This window comes from Eriocheir sinensis, chromosome 48 (assembly GCF_024679095.1).
Source record: "Eriocheir sinensis breed Jianghai 21 chromosome 48, ASM2467909v1, whole genome shotgun sequence".
Taxonomy (NCBI): Eukaryota; Metazoa; Arthropoda; class Malacostraca; order Decapoda; family Varunidae; genus Eriocheir; species Eriocheir sinensis.
This window is the reverse complement of record NC_066556.1, coordinates 9,113,341-9,133,377: the sequence shown is the minus strand read 5'-3', so window position 1 is coordinate 9,133,377 and position 20,037 is coordinate 9,113,341. Positions and strand designations below refer to the sequence as shown.

The 20,037-nt window shown below is 43.3% G+C and overlaps 3 protein-coding genes and 1 long non-coding RNA gene across 8 annotated transcripts in view; 2 read left to right on the top strand and 2 right to left on the bottom strand.

Moving 5' to 3' along the window:
* Nucleotides 1-150: 150 nt before the first annotated feature.
* LOC126981563 (C-factor-like) lies at nucleotides 151-8,760 on the bottom strand. Of its 4 annotated transcripts, XM_050832946.1 has the most exons (7): nucleotides 8,618-8,634; nucleotides 6,921-7,008; nucleotides 6,252-6,477; nucleotides 5,922-5,973; nucleotides 3,900-4,108; nucleotides 3,575-3,721; nucleotides 151-486 (listed from the first exon to the last, which is right to left on the bottom strand). In XM_050832946.1, the coding sequence occupies exons 3-7, from the start codon at nucleotides 6,390-6,392 to the stop codon at nucleotides 259-261; spliced, it is 777 nt and encodes a 258-aa protein (XP_050688903.1). In that variant the 5' UTR covers nucleotides 6,393-6,477; nucleotides 6,921-7,008; nucleotides 8,618-8,634; the 3' UTR covers nucleotides 151-258. The 4 variants fall into 4 exon arrangements, with proteins under 4 accessions (XP_050688903.1, XP_050688900.1, XP_050688901.1 ...); XM_050832943.1 differs by lacking the exon at nucleotides 6,921-7,008 and having other exon boundaries at nucleotides 8,618-8,760; XM_050832944.1 differs by lacking the exon at nucleotides 6,921-7,008 and having other exon boundaries at nucleotides 6,252-6,560; nucleotides 8,618-8,675.
* Nucleotides 384-12,795, top strand: LOC126981567 (uncharacterized). Its single transcript, XR_007733992.1, has 3 exons — nucleotides 384-518; nucleotides 12,386-12,428; nucleotides 12,649-12,795. It is a non-coding gene; the product is annotated as an uncharacterized LOC126981567 (long non-coding RNA).
* Nucleotides 12,589-19,781, bottom strand: LOC126981564 (C-factor-like). Its single transcript, XM_050832947.1, has 5 exons — nucleotides 19,500-19,781; nucleotides 15,466-15,517; nucleotides 14,232-14,440; nucleotides 13,871-14,017; nucleotides 12,589-12,924 (listed from the first exon to the last, which is right to left on the bottom strand). Exons 1-5 carry the CDS (start codon nucleotides 19,638-19,640, stop codon nucleotides 12,697-12,699), a joined length of 777 nt encoding a protein of 258 aa, XP_050688904.1. The 5' UTR covers nucleotides 19,641-19,781; the 3' UTR covers nucleotides 12,589-12,696.
* The window catches only part of LOC126981560 (uncharacterized), a 28,319-nt gene continuing 21,106 nt past the window's right edge, over nucleotides 12,825-20,037 (top strand). Inside the window, exon 1 of one of the 2 annotated variants that reach the window (XM_050832930.1) lies at nucleotides 12,825-12,956. In XM_050832930.1, coding sequence (XP_050688887.1) covers nucleotides 12,954-12,956 — 3 coding nt within the window. In that variant the 5' untranslated portion in view covers nucleotides 12,825-12,953. The remainder of the gene's footprint in view (nucleotides 12,957-20,037) is intronic. The other variant, XM_050832929.1, reaches the window with a different exon arrangement.

Genomic DNA, 20,037 nt, shown 5'->3' with positions numbered 1-20,037 from the left:
TTAAAACTCCTACATTTCAGTCACTTCTAAGAAGCATCCCCTGACAGAATAGGTTGAAATAGGAAGTCGTTACAGTACCGTTAAAGCTTCTTGACAACTAATTAAATTTATACAGTCAGCTGCCATAAGTGTTAGATAAGGAAACAAGTATTCATTATGCTAACATTATATTTTATCCAATACATGTGTAATATGAAACTCTTTTGACAGATGACAGTTCCATGTTGAAAAGCCACGACCAGCAGCATGGCACGATCATCAAAACTGTAAAACGGTTCCGTCATAGGAGATGAAGAGGCCGTTGTGCTTCTCCTTGAGGGTGGAGAAGGCGCGAAGCATTTGTGAGACACTTTCCTGCTTGCTCAGCGGTGCTTCGCCTCCCCCCATATCGGTGCGGACCCACCCGGGGTGCACCGACACACACAACACGCCCGCCGCTGCTGCGGGGTCCGACGCAAGAGTCCTCGTCACCATGTTGACGGCAGCCTGTTGGGAGGCAAGTTGTATTCGTCGTAATGGTGAGTACATAGATGGATGTGATGGTGGTATGGGGCACGAGGATGATGTGAAGTGAGTCAAAGTTTTCGGTTTTCGGTGCATGGTGGTGATGAGAATACAGATGGTGAGTGGTAGTAGTGGTGGTGGTAGTGGTGGTTGGGCAAGGTTTTGTCAGTGGTGGTGATGGTAGTGGTGTGTACTGGGCGTGAGGATTAGTTAATTAACCAAGCACCAGACATGAGAGGTAAAGACAAGAAAGCAAGGAGAGGTAATGCAGAGAAAGCAAGGAGAGAGGTGATGCAACAAACCTGAACTCTATATAATGTTACAGGGAATATGTGAAACCAGTGGAACGCCAGCACTCCTCGGGCGAGCAGCCGGGTGGCCCTTCTACGGAGGCGAGGTGGACCCGTGGGGTCATCCTCGCTTTGGGCCACCCCTCCGCGGTCAAGTCGACCAGTCGGCTGCTCGCACGAGTACCGCTACGGGTGTCTGCTGGGCGCCTGCCCAGAGAGCCCGTGCCTCCGTCGCTGCTCGCCGGCTATTACCCGTGGCTGTGGCGGCGGCGGAGGCATCCCTACACCCGCCGCACGCCAGCGGCGGGTTCCCCCCTGCGACGGGCCGTCGCATGACAAAGGCCCGTTCCCCCTTTTTAGGGGGTAAATCCCTGAAATGAAAATGTGAAACCAGGGATTACACGTAAACTCTAAAAAAATCAGGGATTTCATGTAATCGCAGTGACCATCAGCAAATACATGAAATCTCTATATTTTCCTGGAATTTCGCGAAATCACTGGTTTGTAAGGTGTCTTGATACACAAATTCCGTTTGGATGTTACTGAATGTGCGTAATGGTTAATTGTTGACGAGCTCTAAGCAATCTCACTTTATTTGTAAGGACCAACAGCCGGGTATGAGTGTAATGGTTGTTAAGGACCAAACTGTAATCTCCATTATTGTTTTTCTCCAACTGACATTTGAATCTCTTGTGTGATACTTCACTCCTCTCTACAGTGTTCGAAAACATAGTGGTTGTGTCGTTACAATAATGATTGAACCTGTCGAGAATTTTAAAACCGAACTTTAAAAAAAATACGAAGAATGCAAAATGTGTTGATACCCAAAGAACAGTATTTCAAAATTATTTTATAAGTTAAAACAACGGCTGAAAGTATTACATCTAAGAGTTGCCGGGTTTTTTTGTTTTATTATTATTGTTTTTTTTTTCCAAATAGGGAAACCGCTCAAGGGCACTAAAACAATGTAGCAACAAAAAAAAGCCCGCCATGCGCTGCTCCAACAAAAGAAAACAGAACAAGAGGCGAAAGAGAGGTAAATTTCGGGAGAAGAGGTGTCTTGACACTCCTCTCGAAAGAGATCAAGCTGTAGGCAGAAGGAAATAGAGACAAAGGAAAGCTGTTCCAGAGTTTATCAGTAGAGAGGATAAAAGAATGAAGATGCTGGTTAACTCTTGCATATGGGATACAGACAGTATAGGGGTGAGCAAGAGTAGAAAGTCGAGTGCAGCCGTGCCGTGGCAGGGAGGAGGCATGCAGTTATACATATAGCAAATTTAGAAGAGCAGTCAGCATGAAAATATCAGTAGAAGATTGAAAGACATGCAACATTGCGACAAATTTTAAGAGATAGGAGACTGTTAGTAAGAGTAGGGGAGTTGTGAAGACGAAGTGCCTTAGACTCCACCCTGTCCAAGCGAGCTGTGTGTGTGTGGACCCCCCTCCCACACACACACACTTCATACGAGGGCAGACAAGGCCCTTGTATATGGACAGCATCTGTGGAGGGGAGAACTGGCGGAGACGATACAAAACACCCAACCTCGAGGAAGCTGATTTAGCAATGGAGATGCAAAGTTTCCAATTAAGATTTTGTGTTAAGGATTGACCAAGGATGCTTGGTGCAAAATAAGGTGACAGCTGAGTGTTGTCAAAGAACAGGGTATAGGTGTTTGGAAGATTGTGTCGAGTGGATAGGTGGAGAAATTGAGTTTTTGAGGCATTGAATGACACCAGGTTCTTTCTACCCCAATCAGAAATGATAGTAAGGTCTGAGGTTACATGTTCTGCAGCCTCCAGTCTGGAGTCTTGTAATTCCTGTTGAAAGGGTTTTCTGTTGAAAGAAGTTGAATATTGCAGAGCAGAGTCATGAGCGTACGAGTGGAAATTTGTATGCCGTGACTATTACTTACTTAACAAGTATGAGGTTTTACAATGTTGTGATATTGAAAAGCTTACTAAGAAGAGACGCATACCAGAGGATGATATTTCAACATATTCTATCATTTAAATGAAAGTGCATTATTGACATAATATGTAAAAACCTCATGAAAAATTTTGCATGAATTTTTTTCTTAGTTTCTTATTACCTTATAGTTTGTCTTCAGATATATTTTACCATTTAGGTGTCAGTGCATCATTGACAAACTGTTCTATAGGTATTGTATTTTATATTAAACCAACCTTTAGGGATTTCCCGTAATGACTGGAGTTAAAAACCAGTGATTTCACGAAATCCCAAGAAAATATAGAGATTTCATGTATTTCCTGACAGTCACAGCAATTACATGAAATCCCTGATTCTTTTAGGGTTTACATGTAATTCCAAGTTTAACATATTCCCTATAACATATGTTAAGAGAAGCGACAAGTTGAGTGTTGGGAGTGAGCACAATGAGGCTATGGCAGAATGGAATTTCAAGTGATATAACAAAATGAACAAAGTAAAAATATACAGCGAAATGTTAAGGAAGGAAAATGACTGAAAAAGAAACTTTAGATACAGCAATAAGGCAGACAATGACTGTGTCCTAGAAAAGGTACACAAAGGCATATCTCAAAAAAGTTACATTATCAGGTAATGCTAGAAGAAGATACGATGGTATAACCAGGGACGGGTATAACTATAGTATATGTGCGGTGAAGCTAGGCATTGAAGTGGCCATCGAGACGTACACGGTAAAAGTAAAGAGAAAGGAGGGTACAGTATAGCACCAAGGATACGACAAAGTGACCCGCCAATGAGACATGTTCATGGCAGGGGAAGATCTATGACTTGCCTTGCTGGCCCGGTAAGCATACACATCCTGCTTCTCCACAAACATGCCCATGCTGGCCAGGTCAGAAGACACGTTGATCACCGCCGCTCGAGACACGCCCATCGCACCGCCCGCCGCTGCAGCCACTCTTAGCTGAGGTAGCAGAGCCTAGGAAGGGTGCCAAAGAGAGAGAGAGAATTTCCCATTACCAATAAAGGAGAGACCACAATGAATCATATCATGGGTCTAAGAAAGCCGTGTTTAGACAAAATTCCTGTTACAAAGGTCACGTGTATACACCTTCACCCAACCCCCACCACACCCCCTGCACCTACTGACTCCTTACCTTGATGAGCATGAGGGGAGCGAGGGTGTTGGTCTCGAAGACATTACGGAACATTTGTGGCTCCAGGTCGTCCAGCATGGCGCCGTGGGACTGGGTGGGACACGAGTCCAAGATGCCGGCGTTGTTCACCAGCAAGTTGAGGCCCGCGTCCCCCACAGCCTCCTTCACCTCGCTCGCCAGGTGCGACAGAGACCCATAGTCCTGCACATCTGTCAAAAGTCACTCCCTGAAGGTGGCGTCAAACTGGAATGAGAGCGCTCAGAGCGGAAAACAATGGGAATAGAATCTAAAGCTGGTATCACACTGAGCCTTTTCCTCCAACCGCATTGGCAGTATGTGCAAGAGGCAACTACAATTTTAAGCCGTCATCTGGTGATCAAGAATTTCCCTAGCGCGAGCAAGAATTTCTCAGATCTTGCGAAATTCTAGCATTTCTTGTTCTGGCACGTCAGATTGTAAAGAAGTCCCCCTAATTCTTGGCAAGAATTCAGGGGAGTGGGGCAAGCCGCGGCGGGGCTGGCAACACAGGTAAACACACCGTGCAACACCTCCTTAGCCCTATGGCGATGACCATTTCTTGAGCTTCCTATAGGTAGCCCTGCCAGGTGGGGGTGGATATAGAGTTAACGAGGATACTGTCGTCTTACTGCTGCACCACAGACCATTTTAAAGCATCATTGTAGGATAAGTAAGAACTTTCCGGTATGAAAGCATCGTCATCATTAGAAACGAGAGTGAAACGATGCAATTGGTCAATATTTTGTAGAGAAAAAGGACATTTTAAGAAATTCCATCACATGTAGTGACGCTAAGTAGCTAGGGAAATGTTCCTAATGAACTGTAGATATCGTAATTGTGACCAAATCAACACATTTTGTCCTTGAGTGACAAAATGAGAAATTGTGTTGGTTCATCTAGTCATATGGACAAGAAAGAGTGCTCTGGCAGATCATGGGAGGGAGGTGAAAAAGTCTCAAGAAAAGGGGGTCATCCTTGATTACCAGATGACACGCGTCACACATGATCAAGGTCGGTTGCCGATATCCACAATGTAAACATACCAGTCGCCCTGAATTCACATCATCTTTTTTAGACCTGTAACAGTTTGTTTCGCTTCTTAGGCCCTCCTCTCTTTGTTCTCTTCATGGGGCCGTTTGCAAAAGTAAGGGCTGTTGTGGCTTGTCCTGCTGTCACTCAAATTATGGATTTGTTGCTGAAGTTAATTGGAAACAAAAAGCCGTTGTGGGTACGATTATGGCTTCAAAGATGGGAGGACAGGAGTGTTTACCCAAACCAACAATTCACTCCTGGTTGGCCGTACGGGCAACCGCGGTTGCTCCTAGCTCCTACGGTTGAAAGAGAACCCTCAGTGTGACACCGCCTAAGTCCACTTTGCACACTCGCAGAGGTAGCACTGCACGCTTATGTCCACGTACGTTTGTGCTCTAGTGTGCAATCTTTGTGTTTTCAGCACTATATTATTTAGATATTATATTATTATACTCTCATATATATATATATATATATATATATATATATATATATATATATATATATATATATATATATATATATATATATATATATATATATATATATATATATATTATCATTGCTAGTTGTTTGTAAAATTACTTTTATTCTGTATAAAATAACATACTTTTAAATTATTTTTTGTTAATATTTGGGGGGGATATGGGATGCATTAATTGGATTCCCATTAATTTAAATGGGGAAATTCGTTTTGGTTTACGTGTGTTTTGGTTTGCGAGCAAAATTCCAGAATGAATTAAACTCGTAAACCGAGGTATGCCTATTTTAATTAATTTTGCAACAGTAATCAATATCTGACATACAATCACCGTACATCTCATTTATACTAACGAGATACACCCTTATTGCACAGACAGCAGGAAACCTCTTATTTGAAAGAGCACTCTTATCCATCTCAACATTACTCATTCATTCACTTTGCCTCACTTAAATCTTTCTATCACTCTAAATTCTTATCACTCAACTTACCCAATTTCATTATCTTGACCTGCTGGTGAGCCTGCGCCAAGGCCTGCAGCTCCTGGGTAACGGAGAGGAGAGAGTGAGGAACACATAGATAGGAATACATGCACAGACAAAAAGAACAGACATCAGGTGATCCTTTATTGTATAGCAAGGGTATTTGTTGAGCTGCTGCTGCTGTTAATGGGCTGTGTCTGGCAGAACAGAAAAGAACATTGTGTGTGTGTGTGTGTGTGTGTGTGTGTGTGTGTGTGTTGATGCTATTAGAGCTGGCAGCACCACTAGGCCTACCCTATTTTAAGAGGACTAAAGTAGAGTAACAAGTGGCCCACTCACCGCAGCCTTGTCGGGGTTCCTGCAGGTTGCTATTATAACCTGTGGAGGGTTCTCGGCAGCAGTGAGTTGGCGGATCATCTCAAGGCCAAGACCCCTGCTGCACCCCGTCACCAGCACAGAACGAGTGAGTGGTGCCGACATGGTGGCAGCTTTTGTTGTTGTTGACGATTGTTTGTGCTGCAGCGGACTGCCCAGTTAGTTCCCCAAGCCTGGCTGACTGGCTGTGCTGGTGAGTGATGACTGTTAATGGGGTATCATTGCTCTCTCAAAGGCTGATCAGTAATTCCCTAGACTTCAGCTGAAATATCCCTAGATTGGACAAAAAGTCCCCAGATTAGAAAAAACAAATACACATATATCCAAGAAAGACATATTTTTTATGAAAACGTAAAACAATACTAGAAGTTTAATACTGATTAGGTTTATTTTTTCAACATACAGTAAGCTTTGGTATATATTCCTTTGGCATAAATAAATAATAAATATAAGTAATAATAATAATGCATCCCACCAGAGTGGCATTTCTGGGACACACACTTCCCACCTTGGCAACAGTTAAACCCTTTCTAAGCAATGCAACATAAGTGACTAGTATATCCTTCTAGTTTACAAGGTACAATACGTATAAATATGTTGGTTAAGTAGAAAGAAAATAAAGCATTTTCTTACCAGTAACTTCTCTGAGACACACACTCCTCATCTTGGCAACAGCTTAACATTCTCAAAGTTACAGATATGGTAACATGAGTGACTAGTACTGTATCCACATCCAATTTGTAAGGTATAAACATGTCAGTATGGTAAAAAAAAATTGTCATTATTTTACTTTTCAGCAAAAATGCAGTCATGTAATATACAAGAAATGTTAGTTTTCTACTTTTTCTTAAATTTCCACTTATAGTACTCAGCAACAAAAAAAAATCACTTGCATAAAAAAATAATTTCTGGGTAAATTATCAAAATAGGTCAGGTAATCCCTTGTGACACTAGCTTGTTGGCAAAAATGAATACTACTACTCCATAGTTACAAATTACATATGTTTCTATTTCACAATTCATGACAAAATTTATGACTTTAGTTTTTCAGCAATGATTTCATGGGCTTTACTGTCTGTAGCATTGCTTTTAACATTTCACAAAAGTTTTAACATTTTTGGATGATCATGTACAGAAAGTTCATCAGCAGTGATCCCAAGTGAGGCCATTCCCTGTTTTCCATGCAATAGTTTCTCTTTTCTGTGAGTTTCTACCGTTACTTTCAATTTTTTCAAGTTGCTAAAAAGTCTTTCCACCAGAGCATTTGCACATGGTAGTGACATCATGCACTCAATTACTTTCCAAAGATTCCTGTACTTAAGCTCACCACTTGTGGGTTTTTTTTAGTCAGTCTCTCTCTCCAGAACTGAAGATCAGTTTCTTTATCTTTCATGATTTTAGTTCCTTCAATTGCCTGCTTCTGCCACTCCCTGTACACCAAATCTGGTGGAGCTTTATCATTCAGAAAAGAGAAGCATTTATATAGTCCAGCCAGAGAAGCAGGGTGACACTTCTCCGCATTAAATGGCACCGAGAAGTCCAAGTGGTCATAATCTTCTTGTTTTATCTCCTTAAATCTCCTCCGAATTTGGCCTGCCAGTTACACCATTAAGTTTCTGGAAGCTACTCGAAGCTCCCTGGCACATTTATATCAACCAGAAAAAAAGTTTCATTCCCCACAGTAAGACAGGCAAAGATCTTAACATTTTCCAAATTTTGTTCATAAAGGAAAATGGGGAGTGATGAGCCTATCTACATCATAAAATATCCCATTGCTTCAACTTTCTAAACTATTAAAGATATAAAGCCTAAAAAAAAGCTAGACCCCTATATATTGGTATCCTATACCTTCATGTACTCAAGTCCTGTCCTGTCCTCATGGGCATACACTGTCCACCGCATACACATACAAAAGCGAGTCAGAGGCGACTGAGCGAGTGGTGGACGAGCAAAACCCTCGCTTTAGTCAGTGTCTGCGGCGGACAGTGTGTGGACGGGGCTCTGGGTAGCCTGCATGAGCAGCTCGGTTCAAATCCGTGTACGCAGCTATATGCCTCAATTCTCTTGCTTAGCAACCATACATTAGTTACACTTATACATTCCTATTATTCCTTTGCTCAAAACCCTTCAAACAATACTCTCAAGGAAATGACACTCATAACATGCCGCGGCTAAAGTATTTACATTAGGCCCATTATTTGTTGCAATATAGAATGTCATGACATCCTGTTGCCAGTACGCTTAACATATGGCTTTATTCACATTTTTGCATGACCTTGATGGGACTACATTGCATAGAAATTTCCAAAAATACAAATTCATGAACTTACTGGGTGGGTGCGTATTTCTGTGTGTGAGGGAAATCAGCAGGTGGTCCCGTGGGGCCGTGATAAGCCTTTGCAACGGCTCCTGGATTTTCTGTTCAATCAACCTACACCAAACATGCCTTAAGCACTGACAACAAATTAGTTAGAGAAATATTCCTAGATGCCTTCCAATACAACAAAAATTTACAGTTAGTGAAACAGATAAAACTATACATGCACAAATTAAACATGATCTGATGTCAATGTTCTCGTGCTTCAACTCTAATTTTCTTCTTCAGTTCTCACTTCACATCTTTTTTTCACTGATTTTGCACTTGTGTTTTAGTCTTCTGAACTATTTGTCTTTCCTTCCAGAATTTTTTCAAGTAACTTTTTGGAAATTATTGGGGAAGAGGAGTGGCATAGCAGATTGGAGGAGGAAGACGGATTGATAGTTTATTGTTGCAAGTAAAACAACAAAGGAGAAGGGAGGAGCATGCCATCCTAACCCCCAGGCAGTACAGAGTGTGATTATACAACTAAGGATAGGAATAAGTACCGTGTTAGGACTATATGGCAGTGAGGAGGAAGCAGTGAAATTAATACCCCACACAAAAATTTTCTTGGCATGTTGCTGGGAAAAAAGATCTGAGCAGTGAAAGTGGAGTGAAAAGTGTAATAGCGGAAAATAGCAAAGCACATAGGCAAGTAGTTCAGGGAAAGAAAAGGACAGAAAACCTGAGTTCAGGAGAAAGTGCTTAAGAAAGTGATGTAATACTGAAAAGAAAAGTGTGTACAAGTGAAAAAAGAAGAAAAAAAGAACGAAAGGAGGACCTAAGAAGCGATACAAAGCGTCACAGGTCAAAAGAAGAAGAAGATGATGATGATGATGATGGTGGTCGACCGCACCCTCAGCGTGACTGGACGGTGATTGGTCGACGCGTCAGTTTGGCTGACTCCATAAGCCAATGAAAATTCACGATACAAAATATAGTTCACAAAACAAATGGCCACTTAGCTCTGCTGTTTTGGTAATATTTAGAGAGGCGACCACGTCATAAATCCCTAAATTATCACTAAACACGACCAGAATTCCCCAAAATATTCCCATGGAGACATATTCAACAGATTTATCCCTAGATCAAAGCCATCTTTATATAGAGATGGCTGTGCCCTAGATGCGCTAAAATTACCAATCTGGGGACCCTCTTAATTCTTCTGTTCCCGGGGGAGGTAGGGAAGGCCAGACAGCACCTACTCACACCTGTGGCCCTCGTAAACACACTTACACTCACGTAAACACACCTACACACCTGTCGCCCACGTAAACACACTTATACACATCTGTTACCCTCGTATATAGGGTAAGGTGGGGTAAGTTGCCCCTCTTGAGGGAGATTGGCTGTTGTAGCCACATTTTTTGCAATAGAATTAAAAAAAAAAAAGTTCTGATGAAAGCTTAGGCTAAGGCCTATCTATGGAATATATTATATCCACTCATTATGATTTTGACTATTATAATGACAATTCAAAAAAAATAATAAAGGGGGCTTCATACCCCGCATGTGGGGTAAGAAGCCCACTGGGTAGGCCTTTTACCCCACTCTGGTTTACAATAATAAAACTCACAGAAACAAGGAAAAAAAATTTTTCACATTAAAAAAATATAAATTGTATTCCCTTTTTGAGAACTATGCCCTATAAATCTCGATGTGAAATATAGGAACACAGTCAGATTTGTGTCTCCTAATGAATAGAATGTAAAACTAAGCAATTAATTGATTTTCTAAAAGGTATCCCCTTCTTTTAGACTAGCAATATTAAACTAGCTTCCCTTTCTTCTGAATTTTTGTAACAAAAGGAACATCTACTTTCATGAAAAATATATGGAACTAAATATTCAATTAATTTGATAAAATATGTCCTTTCTGTTGAATATTGATATCTGAAAGTTAAAAACACCAACTTCCTTATAGTCTCAAACTCAAAAGTATTCGCTTATGAATGCCTTTCAAAAACTTAAACATGCATAAAGCACAACTGGAGTAGGCCTAGATCTTTAGGTATGTCAAAACTGCGAGTCTGAATAGACATTACAGTATTGCTATTTTTTTTATAGCAATACTGTAATGCCTAATCAGACTCACAGTTTTGACTTACATACAGATCTAGGCCTACTCCAGTTGTGCATTCTGCATGTGACCAATTTCTACAACCCCGACACTGGACCCATTTTTCTGAAGGTCTGCTATTAGCAAATGGTTCCCCACACACCAAACAAGGCCATTCATCCTTATCAGACGAAGCTGGAGATGGAGTTTTTTTCTTTGTTGCTGATAATGGGGTAAAAGACCCACATGTGGGGTAAAAGGCCTCCCTGTGGGCAACTTAAACCACAGGCACAGGGGGCTTCTTACCCTGGCAACTCGTATATACACAAAATGTCACCATCTTTCGTACAAGTAAGTAGGCAGAGTATAATCACATGCAATATGGTCTAGACATCTTAAACCAAGTATCCATAGCCATCAGGCTAACTCTACAGTTCTTTGTCGTTGATTAGGTATCATTAAAATCATTGAAAATTAGTCAAAAAGAAGAAATGTCCCCTTGTGGCCAGAGCAACTGTCCATTGTTTACTCCAGTAGTTCCTGTGAGCACAGAGAGTTGGCGTTGCCTACTTGATCATGTGACTGGTTGAGAATATAAAGAAAGAAAGACAAAACCAAGGGGGGCCTTTCACCCCAGGGGGGCATCTTACCCCACCTTACCCTACACACCCACACACCTGTCACCCTCGTAACCACACCTACACACCTCTCGCCCTCGTAAACACACCCACACACACCTGTCGCCCACGTAAACACCTACACACACCTGTCGCCCTCGTAAACACCTACACACACCTGTCGCCCTTGTAAACACCTACACACACCTGTCGCCCTTGTAAACACCTACACACACCTGTCGCCCTTGTAAACACCTACACACACCTGTCGCCCTCGTAAACACCTTCACACACCTGCCGCCCTCGTAAACACCTACACACACCTGTCTCCCTCGTAAACACCTATACACACACCTGTCGCCCTCGTAAGCACCTATACACACACCTGCCGCCCTCGTAAACACCTACACACACCTGTCTCCCTCGTAAACACCTATACACCTGTCGCCCTCGTAAACACCTACACACACCTGTCTCCCTCGTAAACACCTATACACACCTGTCTCCCTCGTAAACACCTACACACACCTGTCGCCCTCGTAAACACCTACACACACCTGTCTCCCTCGTAAACACCTACACACACCTGTCTCCCTCGTAAACACCTATACACACCTGTCGCCCTCGTAAACACCTACACACACCTGTCCCTCGTAAACACCTATACACACCTGTCGACCTCGTAAACACCTATACACACACCTGTCGCCCTCGTAAACACCTATACACACACCTGTTGCCCTCGTAAACACCTATACACACACCTGTTGCCCTCGTAAACACCTATACACACACCTGTTGCCCTCGTAAACACCTATACACACACCTGTCGCCCTCGTAAACGCACCCACACACATCTGTCGCCCTCGTAAACACACCCATACACACCTGGACACACTCGCACATCTTTACACACCTTTACCATACGTTTCTGGGCACAGTACAACATTCTCTCTCTCTCTCTCTCTCTCTCTCTCTCTCTCTCTCTCTCTCTCTCTCTCTCTCTCTCTCTCTCTCTCTCTCTCTCTCTCTCGTAAGGGACTCATTCAATTTACTTTTGTCAGGGGACGCTACCTGTGCCCACAGAAGACCTTCCATACATACCAGGTCAGTCTTTTTAAAACTCCTACATTTCAGTCACTTCTAAAAAGCATCCCCTGACAGAATAGGCTGAAATAGGAAGTCGTTACAGTACCACTAAAGCTTCTTGCCAGCTAATTAAATTTATATAGTCAGCTGCCATAAGTGTTAGATAAGGAAACAAGTATTCATTATGCTAACATTATATTTTATCCAATACTTGTGTTATATGAAACTCCTCTGACAGATGACAGTTCCATGTTGAAAAGCCACGACCAGCAGCATGGCACGATCATCAAAACTGTAAAACGGTTCCGTCATAGGAGATGAAGAGGCCGTTGTGCTTCTCCTTGAGGGTGGAGAAGGCGCGAAGCATTTGTGAGACACTTTCCTGCTTGCTCAGCGGTGCTTCGCCTCCCCCCATATCGGTGCGGACCCACCCGGGGTGCACCGACACACACAACACGCCCGCCGCTGCTGCGGGGTCCGACGCAAGAGTCCTCGTCACCATGTTGACGGCGGCCTGTTGGGAGGCAAGTTGTGTTCGTCGTAATGGTGAGTACATAGATGGATGTGATGGTGGTATGGGGCATGAGGATGTGTAGTGAGTCAGTTTTTGGTGCATGGTTGATGGTGGTGATGAGATTACAGGTGGTGAGTGGTGATGCTGTCAGACGTGGGGACGATTGTAGAGTACCTAATACCTGTGTCAAGGTTTTGTCAGTGGTGGTGATGGTAGTGGTGTGTACTGGGCGTGAGGATGAGTTAATTAACCAAGCACCAGACATGAGAGGTAAAAACAAGAAAGCAAGGAGAGAGGTGATGCAACAAACCATAAAGAGAAGCGACAAGTTGAGTATTGGGAATGAGGAGGAGGAGGAGGCTATGGCAGAATGGAATTTTAAGTGATATAACAAAACGAACGAAGTAGAAGCATACAGCGAAACGTTAAGGAAGGAAAATGACTGAAAAAGAAGCGTTATATACAACAATTAGACCTTGGATATATCCATGGAAAAGTAATGTTACGCCACCCCCGTAACCCACCAACACCGGGCACTCAGGCGGCGTGCTTAAACACAAGTTGGTGAAAGCCAGAACATGTCGAGACTCGCTCCTTATGGGACGCCACACACACAGGCCTCCCACCGCTGAGGGGAAGCAAAACAAGGCACAAGAAAACCCACACACTAGGCAATATATATTATTGACATATCGGTGCACCAAAGAGCTCATTTGACTGCCTGGTCGCGGCTCGCCGAGCTGCTCCCTTTCCAAACGGCGAGCTAAACGCAGGAGCAAAAGCTCGCGAGCAAGCCATCCCGCGAGCAAAAGCTGCCAACAAAAGCTCGTGCTCACCAGATTTGCTCCAGTGTGACGCCGGTTTAAAGATGGTGAGAAAGGAGGATACAGTAAAACTCTAAGGAGCCAACGAGACATGTTCAGAGCGGGGAGGACCCCATACTTGCCTTGCTGGCCCGGTAAGCATACAGGTCCGGCTTCTCCATGAACGTGCCCATGCTGCCCATGATGGAAGACACGTTGATCACCGCCGCTCGAGACACACCCATTGCACCACCCACCGTCGCCGCCACTCTTAGCTGGGGTAGCAACGCCTAAGGGGGGTGCCGGAGAGAGAGAGAGAGAGAGAGAGAGAGAGAGAGAGAGAGAGAGAGAGAGAGAGAGAGAGAGTTAATTTACCATTATACTAATAATGAGACCATGACGAAACATACCCTTGGCCTAAAAAGTCAGTCTTCAGACAAAATTGGTGTTACGAAGTCATGTACAAACACGGTCCAATCACCGCCACACCTGCTGACTCCTTACCTTGATGATCATGAGGGGAGCGAGGGTGTTGGTCTCGAGGACATTTCGGAACATTTGTGGCTCCAGATCGTCCAACGAGGCGCCGTAGGACTGGTCAGAACGCGATTCCTTGATGCCGGCGTTGTTCACCAGCAGGTTGAGGCCCGCGTCCCCCACAGCCTCCTTCACCTCGCTCGCCAGGCGCGGCAGAGACCCGTAGTCCTGCACGTCTGTCAAAAGTCACTCCCTGAAGATAGCATCAATTTGAACTATCTACGGTTCAGGGTAGACTCAGGTCTCAGGGCGTATATGAAAACCATGTCAAGGAAGCGAGTCTTTCTTGAGTGTGTGTTTGCAGAAAACCTTATAAATGTGATCCTTTAAGAGTATCGAATAAGAGTTCCACGGGACTCTGCCTTATGTATTTACTTTGGGTGTGGTGGCCATGGCCTATTTAAATCGGCTGCGATCAGAACAATCCAAATAGAAAAACTTTTTTTTTTATTTATTATTATTATTTTTTTTTTTACTCACATGTAGAGTTAGATTAATCATTAAGAAGTCCCAATCGTCTCCAAGCGGCTGGCCGTGCATAAATCAAGTGATTTTAATCTGAGGTGACGGGTGGCAAGTACATGCGGGTATGAGCGTCAAAATTGACTTAAAACCCAGTGTGCCCTTCGGTTATACAAAAACTATTGTTATTTTCACACTATTAATATTATCCTGGAGAATTAATCGTGAAGAAACCTTCTCATTGCTGACTTTTTTTTATTTAATTATTGCCTAAATATTTTTTTTTTCACGATACAGTATGATAGGGTGTATTTAATAAAAAAAACGGGTAACTATACATGAGCGTGTATACAGTAGGCTTGGGTTTAAGTGCAACCGACAGTACTTGAGTACCAGTAGATAACGAAAGCTCAAAGCCAAGAACAAGTACTCAGTCATCTAACTGAACTAGTGCAAGTACTCCTTGGTTGTGCTTGAAACCAAGTAAGTGTTTCATAATATTATTATAATCTTAATTGATATTGCAACAGAAATCAATATTTGACATTCGATCACCATACATCTCATTTATTCTAACGAGATACACCCTTATTGTACAGACAGCAGGAAACCTCTCGATCGAAAGAGCGCTCTTATTCATCTCAACATTACTCATTCCTTCACTTTGCCTCACCATAATCTTTCTATTATTCTAAATTCATAAAACTCGACACTGCTTTACTGTTCCTTGTCAACTTACCCAATTTCATGATCTTGACCTGCTGGTGAGCCTGCGCCAAGGCCTGCAGCTCCTGAGTAACGGAGAGGAGAGTGAGAAACACATTATAGGAATAGGCTACATGCATAGGCAAAAATAATTAAAAAAAGACATCAGATGATCTTTTGTTCTATAGCGAGGGTATTTGTTCAGCTGCTGCTGCTGCTGTTAATGGACTGCGTGCGGCAGAACAGAAGTGTGTGTGTGTGTGTGTGTGTGTGTGCGCGATAGACTAGCGATCGTCAGCCGGTACCCTCCCCGAATGAGCGAGCTCACAACTGACACCTAGTACCCATGCATTGCTGGGTGGACATGGGTTACTGATTAAAGGAAACTGTCCATTCGTTTTCACTCCGCCCGAGAATCGAACCCGTGACCTCTCGGTTGAGGCGAGCGCGCTAACCACTGCACTACGTATCGGAGCTCAAAGGTGTGTGTGTGTGTGTGTGTGTGTGTGTGTGTGTACATAACGCTAGTGACATGGACATGATATCCTTTAGATAGGACCTGACGTTTGCTCAATACCTTACGCTCGAATCCAAGAACCTATGTAACTCAGAAAGGATACTGTCGGAAATTTTTATGTAAAATTACCTCCCGTTAAATCATTTATGTTAGTAGGGAGAAATTATACACTATTTGGGGTCAATGCAAATCGGGTAAATAATAAAGTTATTTAAATTCAAATTTGCGACGGTAAATCATGGGAAATTTTTTTTACACCGGCAATCCTGGCTGACGTGGCAAAAGTGACGTCACGTGCCGAAGCATCGAAGCATCGACACGAAACTCACGTAACGAAGTACACTTGAGGCACAAAGCCTTCCACTCGAATATAAGACAGTGGCCCGACAACATCCTGCTCCCTGTGTGAATTTACCGTCTCGCCTTTCCACAGCCTTTATGGGTAATATATTTATTGTACATATGCATATAAATATAAGGCAATGTAGCATAAATATACATTGTCCATGGCCTATTAGCACCTACTGGGAACTCAACCAGACCACCCCCATCTCCATTAAGCTTCACCCACTCCATAATCACCATCAGAGCTAATTACATTGTTTTCCCGTGTGGTTTCCGGGAGATTAATATATCGCCGAAATTATTGTATACATAGCGGATCCGTTATATAAGGAATTGATGTTGTAACGCTCCAAGTCTATCGTGTTCATTGGCCTCGAGAACACCAAAATGGATCTGTCACTCAGGGAGAAAAGACACGGCAGCGTCGCTCTTTATTCCAGCTCCCATGGGAGCGCTGACTGTCAAGAGTCTATACATAATCCAGGTGTCGTGGATAATGTGTGTGTGTGTGTGTGTGTGTGTGTGTGTTCTCTCCACCTCTTTCTCCTCCGTCCTCTGCTTCCTCTGACAGCAGCTTTCACAAATTACAGTCGTTCTCGCCCACACCTAATTACCGGGAATAAAGATCTCTCAGTACCTGCCCACTTTGTCACACCTAGAAACGAGAGAGAGAGAGAGAGAGAGAGAGAGAGAGAGAGAGAGAGAGAGAGAGAGAGAGAGAGAGAGAAAGGTGTGATATAAAGCAGCAGAAATACTAATACAGGTTGAGAATCCCTTATTCGAAATTCCTAGGACCGAAAGTGTTGCGGATTTCGATTTTTTTCGGATTTCAGAACATTTTTATTTGAATCTAAATTAAATTAAGGGGATTATTCACGAGAGAGTAGCCTACTAATTTCGAGATGCTGACTGCTTATTTCTGGACAAAACATGATCCTGTTTATTATGGAGATAGTATTTTTCTCCGGAAATCACGGGGCTTCGTGGTGCTGTGGTTAGCACACTCGGCTCACAACCGAGAGAGCCCGGGTTCGATTCCCGGGCGAAGTGGAAAAAATTTGAGCGGCTTTTCCGATACCCTACGCCCCTGTCCACCTATAGCAGTGAATGGGTACCAGATATTAATCTAGGGTTGTGTCCCGTCTCCTGGGATCTGATCCCTTCTCCTATAATTCCTTCCCCTTCTGTCTCTCTCCGGCATATGACCACAGATGTTGCGCCGACTAAACGAAACCTACTTTTTCGGAAATCACTAAATAACTGACTTTTCAATGCATGTTGTGCACCCGCCGCCTCAGCCGCAAAATAGCTCGCAGATCGCAGAGAGGTTCAACTTGCTGTTTCTATATTTCACTCACCGCTCACAAAGATAACAAGTGGACAAACTAGAACAAAACCAGGCAAATTAATGTTTTTCCTGCTGTGTATTCCCCCAGTGTGCATGCGTATTGAACATCACAGCGACTTATTTCTTCGAGGAGGTACTTCTCGCAACACCGGCTGGACCGCCGCCGCCACCGCCGCCATGTCCCGTCCTGCGCTGCGTATTTCAGACGCAATGCGTGCCGAATAAATTATAACTAACCAAATCTAACTTTACGTAACTCAAGGTGGCAACCGTAACTGAGACTCTATTCCCATTGTTTTCCGCTTTGAGCACTCTCATTTTACGGCGAACAAAGGGAACCCACGCTCACGTCTTCGACTTGTACAAAGAGAGCATCCATTTATGATGAGAACTGGACGTCTCTGAACACAACTCTTGACAGTACTTGACCACATAATACATGATCAATGAAAGCGAACCCGTCCATCCAAAACAGCCATGCTGTCAGTAAACTAATCAGCTGCACGGGACTGTCAGGCTCCAGAGATACGTGGATCCTCCTAAAACGGGGGACTCGCCACTGAAGGTCGGCGTGACTATAGTCGACCAAGTTGGTCTCTTGTGCGTGTGTGTGTGTATGTATGAGAGACCAACTTGGTCGACTATAGTCACGCCGACCTTCAGTGGCGAGAGTCCACCCCCCCCCTTAAGGAGGATCCACCAGGAGCCTGACAGTTCCGTGCAGCTGATTGGTTTACTGACAGCATGGCTGTTTTGGATGGACGGGTTCGCTTTCATTGATCATGTGTAATGTGGTAAAGTACTGTCAGAGTTGTGTTCTGAGACTTTCAGTTCCCATCATAAATGGATGCTCTTTTTGTACAAGTCGAAGACGTGAGCGTGGGTTCCCTTTGTTCGCCGTAAAATGAGAGTGCTCAAAGCGGAAAACAATGGGAATAGAGTCTGAGTTGGGGTTGCCACCTTGAGTTACGTAAAGTTAGATTTGGTTAGTTATAATTTATTCGGCACGCATTGCGGGGCATCTGAAATAGTCTTTTGTTGGATTTATGAAAAGAAAATTATTGTTATGGATAAATATAAAAATATAATTTTGAGTGCTAAAATTTTCCATTTTTTTAGCCAGCGATGAGAGAGAACCTAAGAGTTTCATGACAGACGAAGGAAAAAAATTCCTATAATTAAAAAGGGGAGAAAACATGGATTGTAGCCCGTAGCGCCGCGCGGAAACTCATTGCAGCACGTTGCATTGCATGTTGCATACCATTGTATTATTTTGTCATCAGATTCATTCATATACCAAAAGAAAGCTAAAAATTCACAGAATTTTAAAAGCCAAAAATAACAAAAAAAAAATTTTTCAGGCCGACCATTTACAACCCCACCTTAAGTGAAAAAAAGGAATCCACAAATGTTCTACAGTAGTTACTCCTACAAAAGAGACAACGAGCAAACCCTTCTCAAAAAACGGCTCAGTGGTATCCTCAAGTAAAGTGATGGTTCAATTATAGCGTACTTTTGCTTTTTTTTTTTTACAACAAAGGAGACAGCTATTATTTATTAGTTATTAGCTATTAGTTATTATTAAAGGGATTTACGTGTTTTACTCAGGCAGCACTGGAATGATATGTCATTACAAAAGGATATGTTGCATAAATAAACCAATTAAAGTATGGATTGAATTTTGAAGTTCTCCGACAAGAGTAAATTATGAAGGCGACGCTCCCTGAATTTATCACAGATTCAGGTGGTGCGGTAAGGACAGTTCAAGCCCGTCGATGCTATTAGAGCTGGCAGCACCACTAGGCCTACCCTGTTTTAAGAGAACTGAGTACAGTAGAGTAACACGTGGCCCACTCACCCCAGCCTTGTCGGGGTTCCTGCAGGTTGCTATTATAACCTGTGGAGGGTTCTCGGCGGCGGCGAGTTGGCGGACCATCTCAAGGCCGAGGCCCCTGCTGCACCCCGTCACCAGCACAGAACGAGCGAGTGGTGCCGACATGATGACTGTCCTGGGACGTGAATTGCGAGGCGGGGAAGCGGAGACTGGCTGACAACTCGTGTTATCTGCCTGTTGTTGACGGCTGACTGGCCACTCACCCCCCGGGCGCGGGCTTTGTTTACTAACAAACGGTACCGTGTCTTTTGTCGACTCACTATCATGATACGTCGACACTCGACAGCCTTCTAAAAACACTGAAGAAGAAGTGATACGTCGACCACCTATAAAAGTTTATTCTTTATCTTTTTTAAGTGATAAATGAGATAATCTGCTTTGGTCCCTCTTCATCTGCTCCCAGGGGAGGGGAGGAAGCCCAGACTGCATTTAGATTGCTTTGAAAACTTTTCTGTTATATCCATGATGCCTTTCATCTTTGGCTAAAAATGACAGTAAGGAA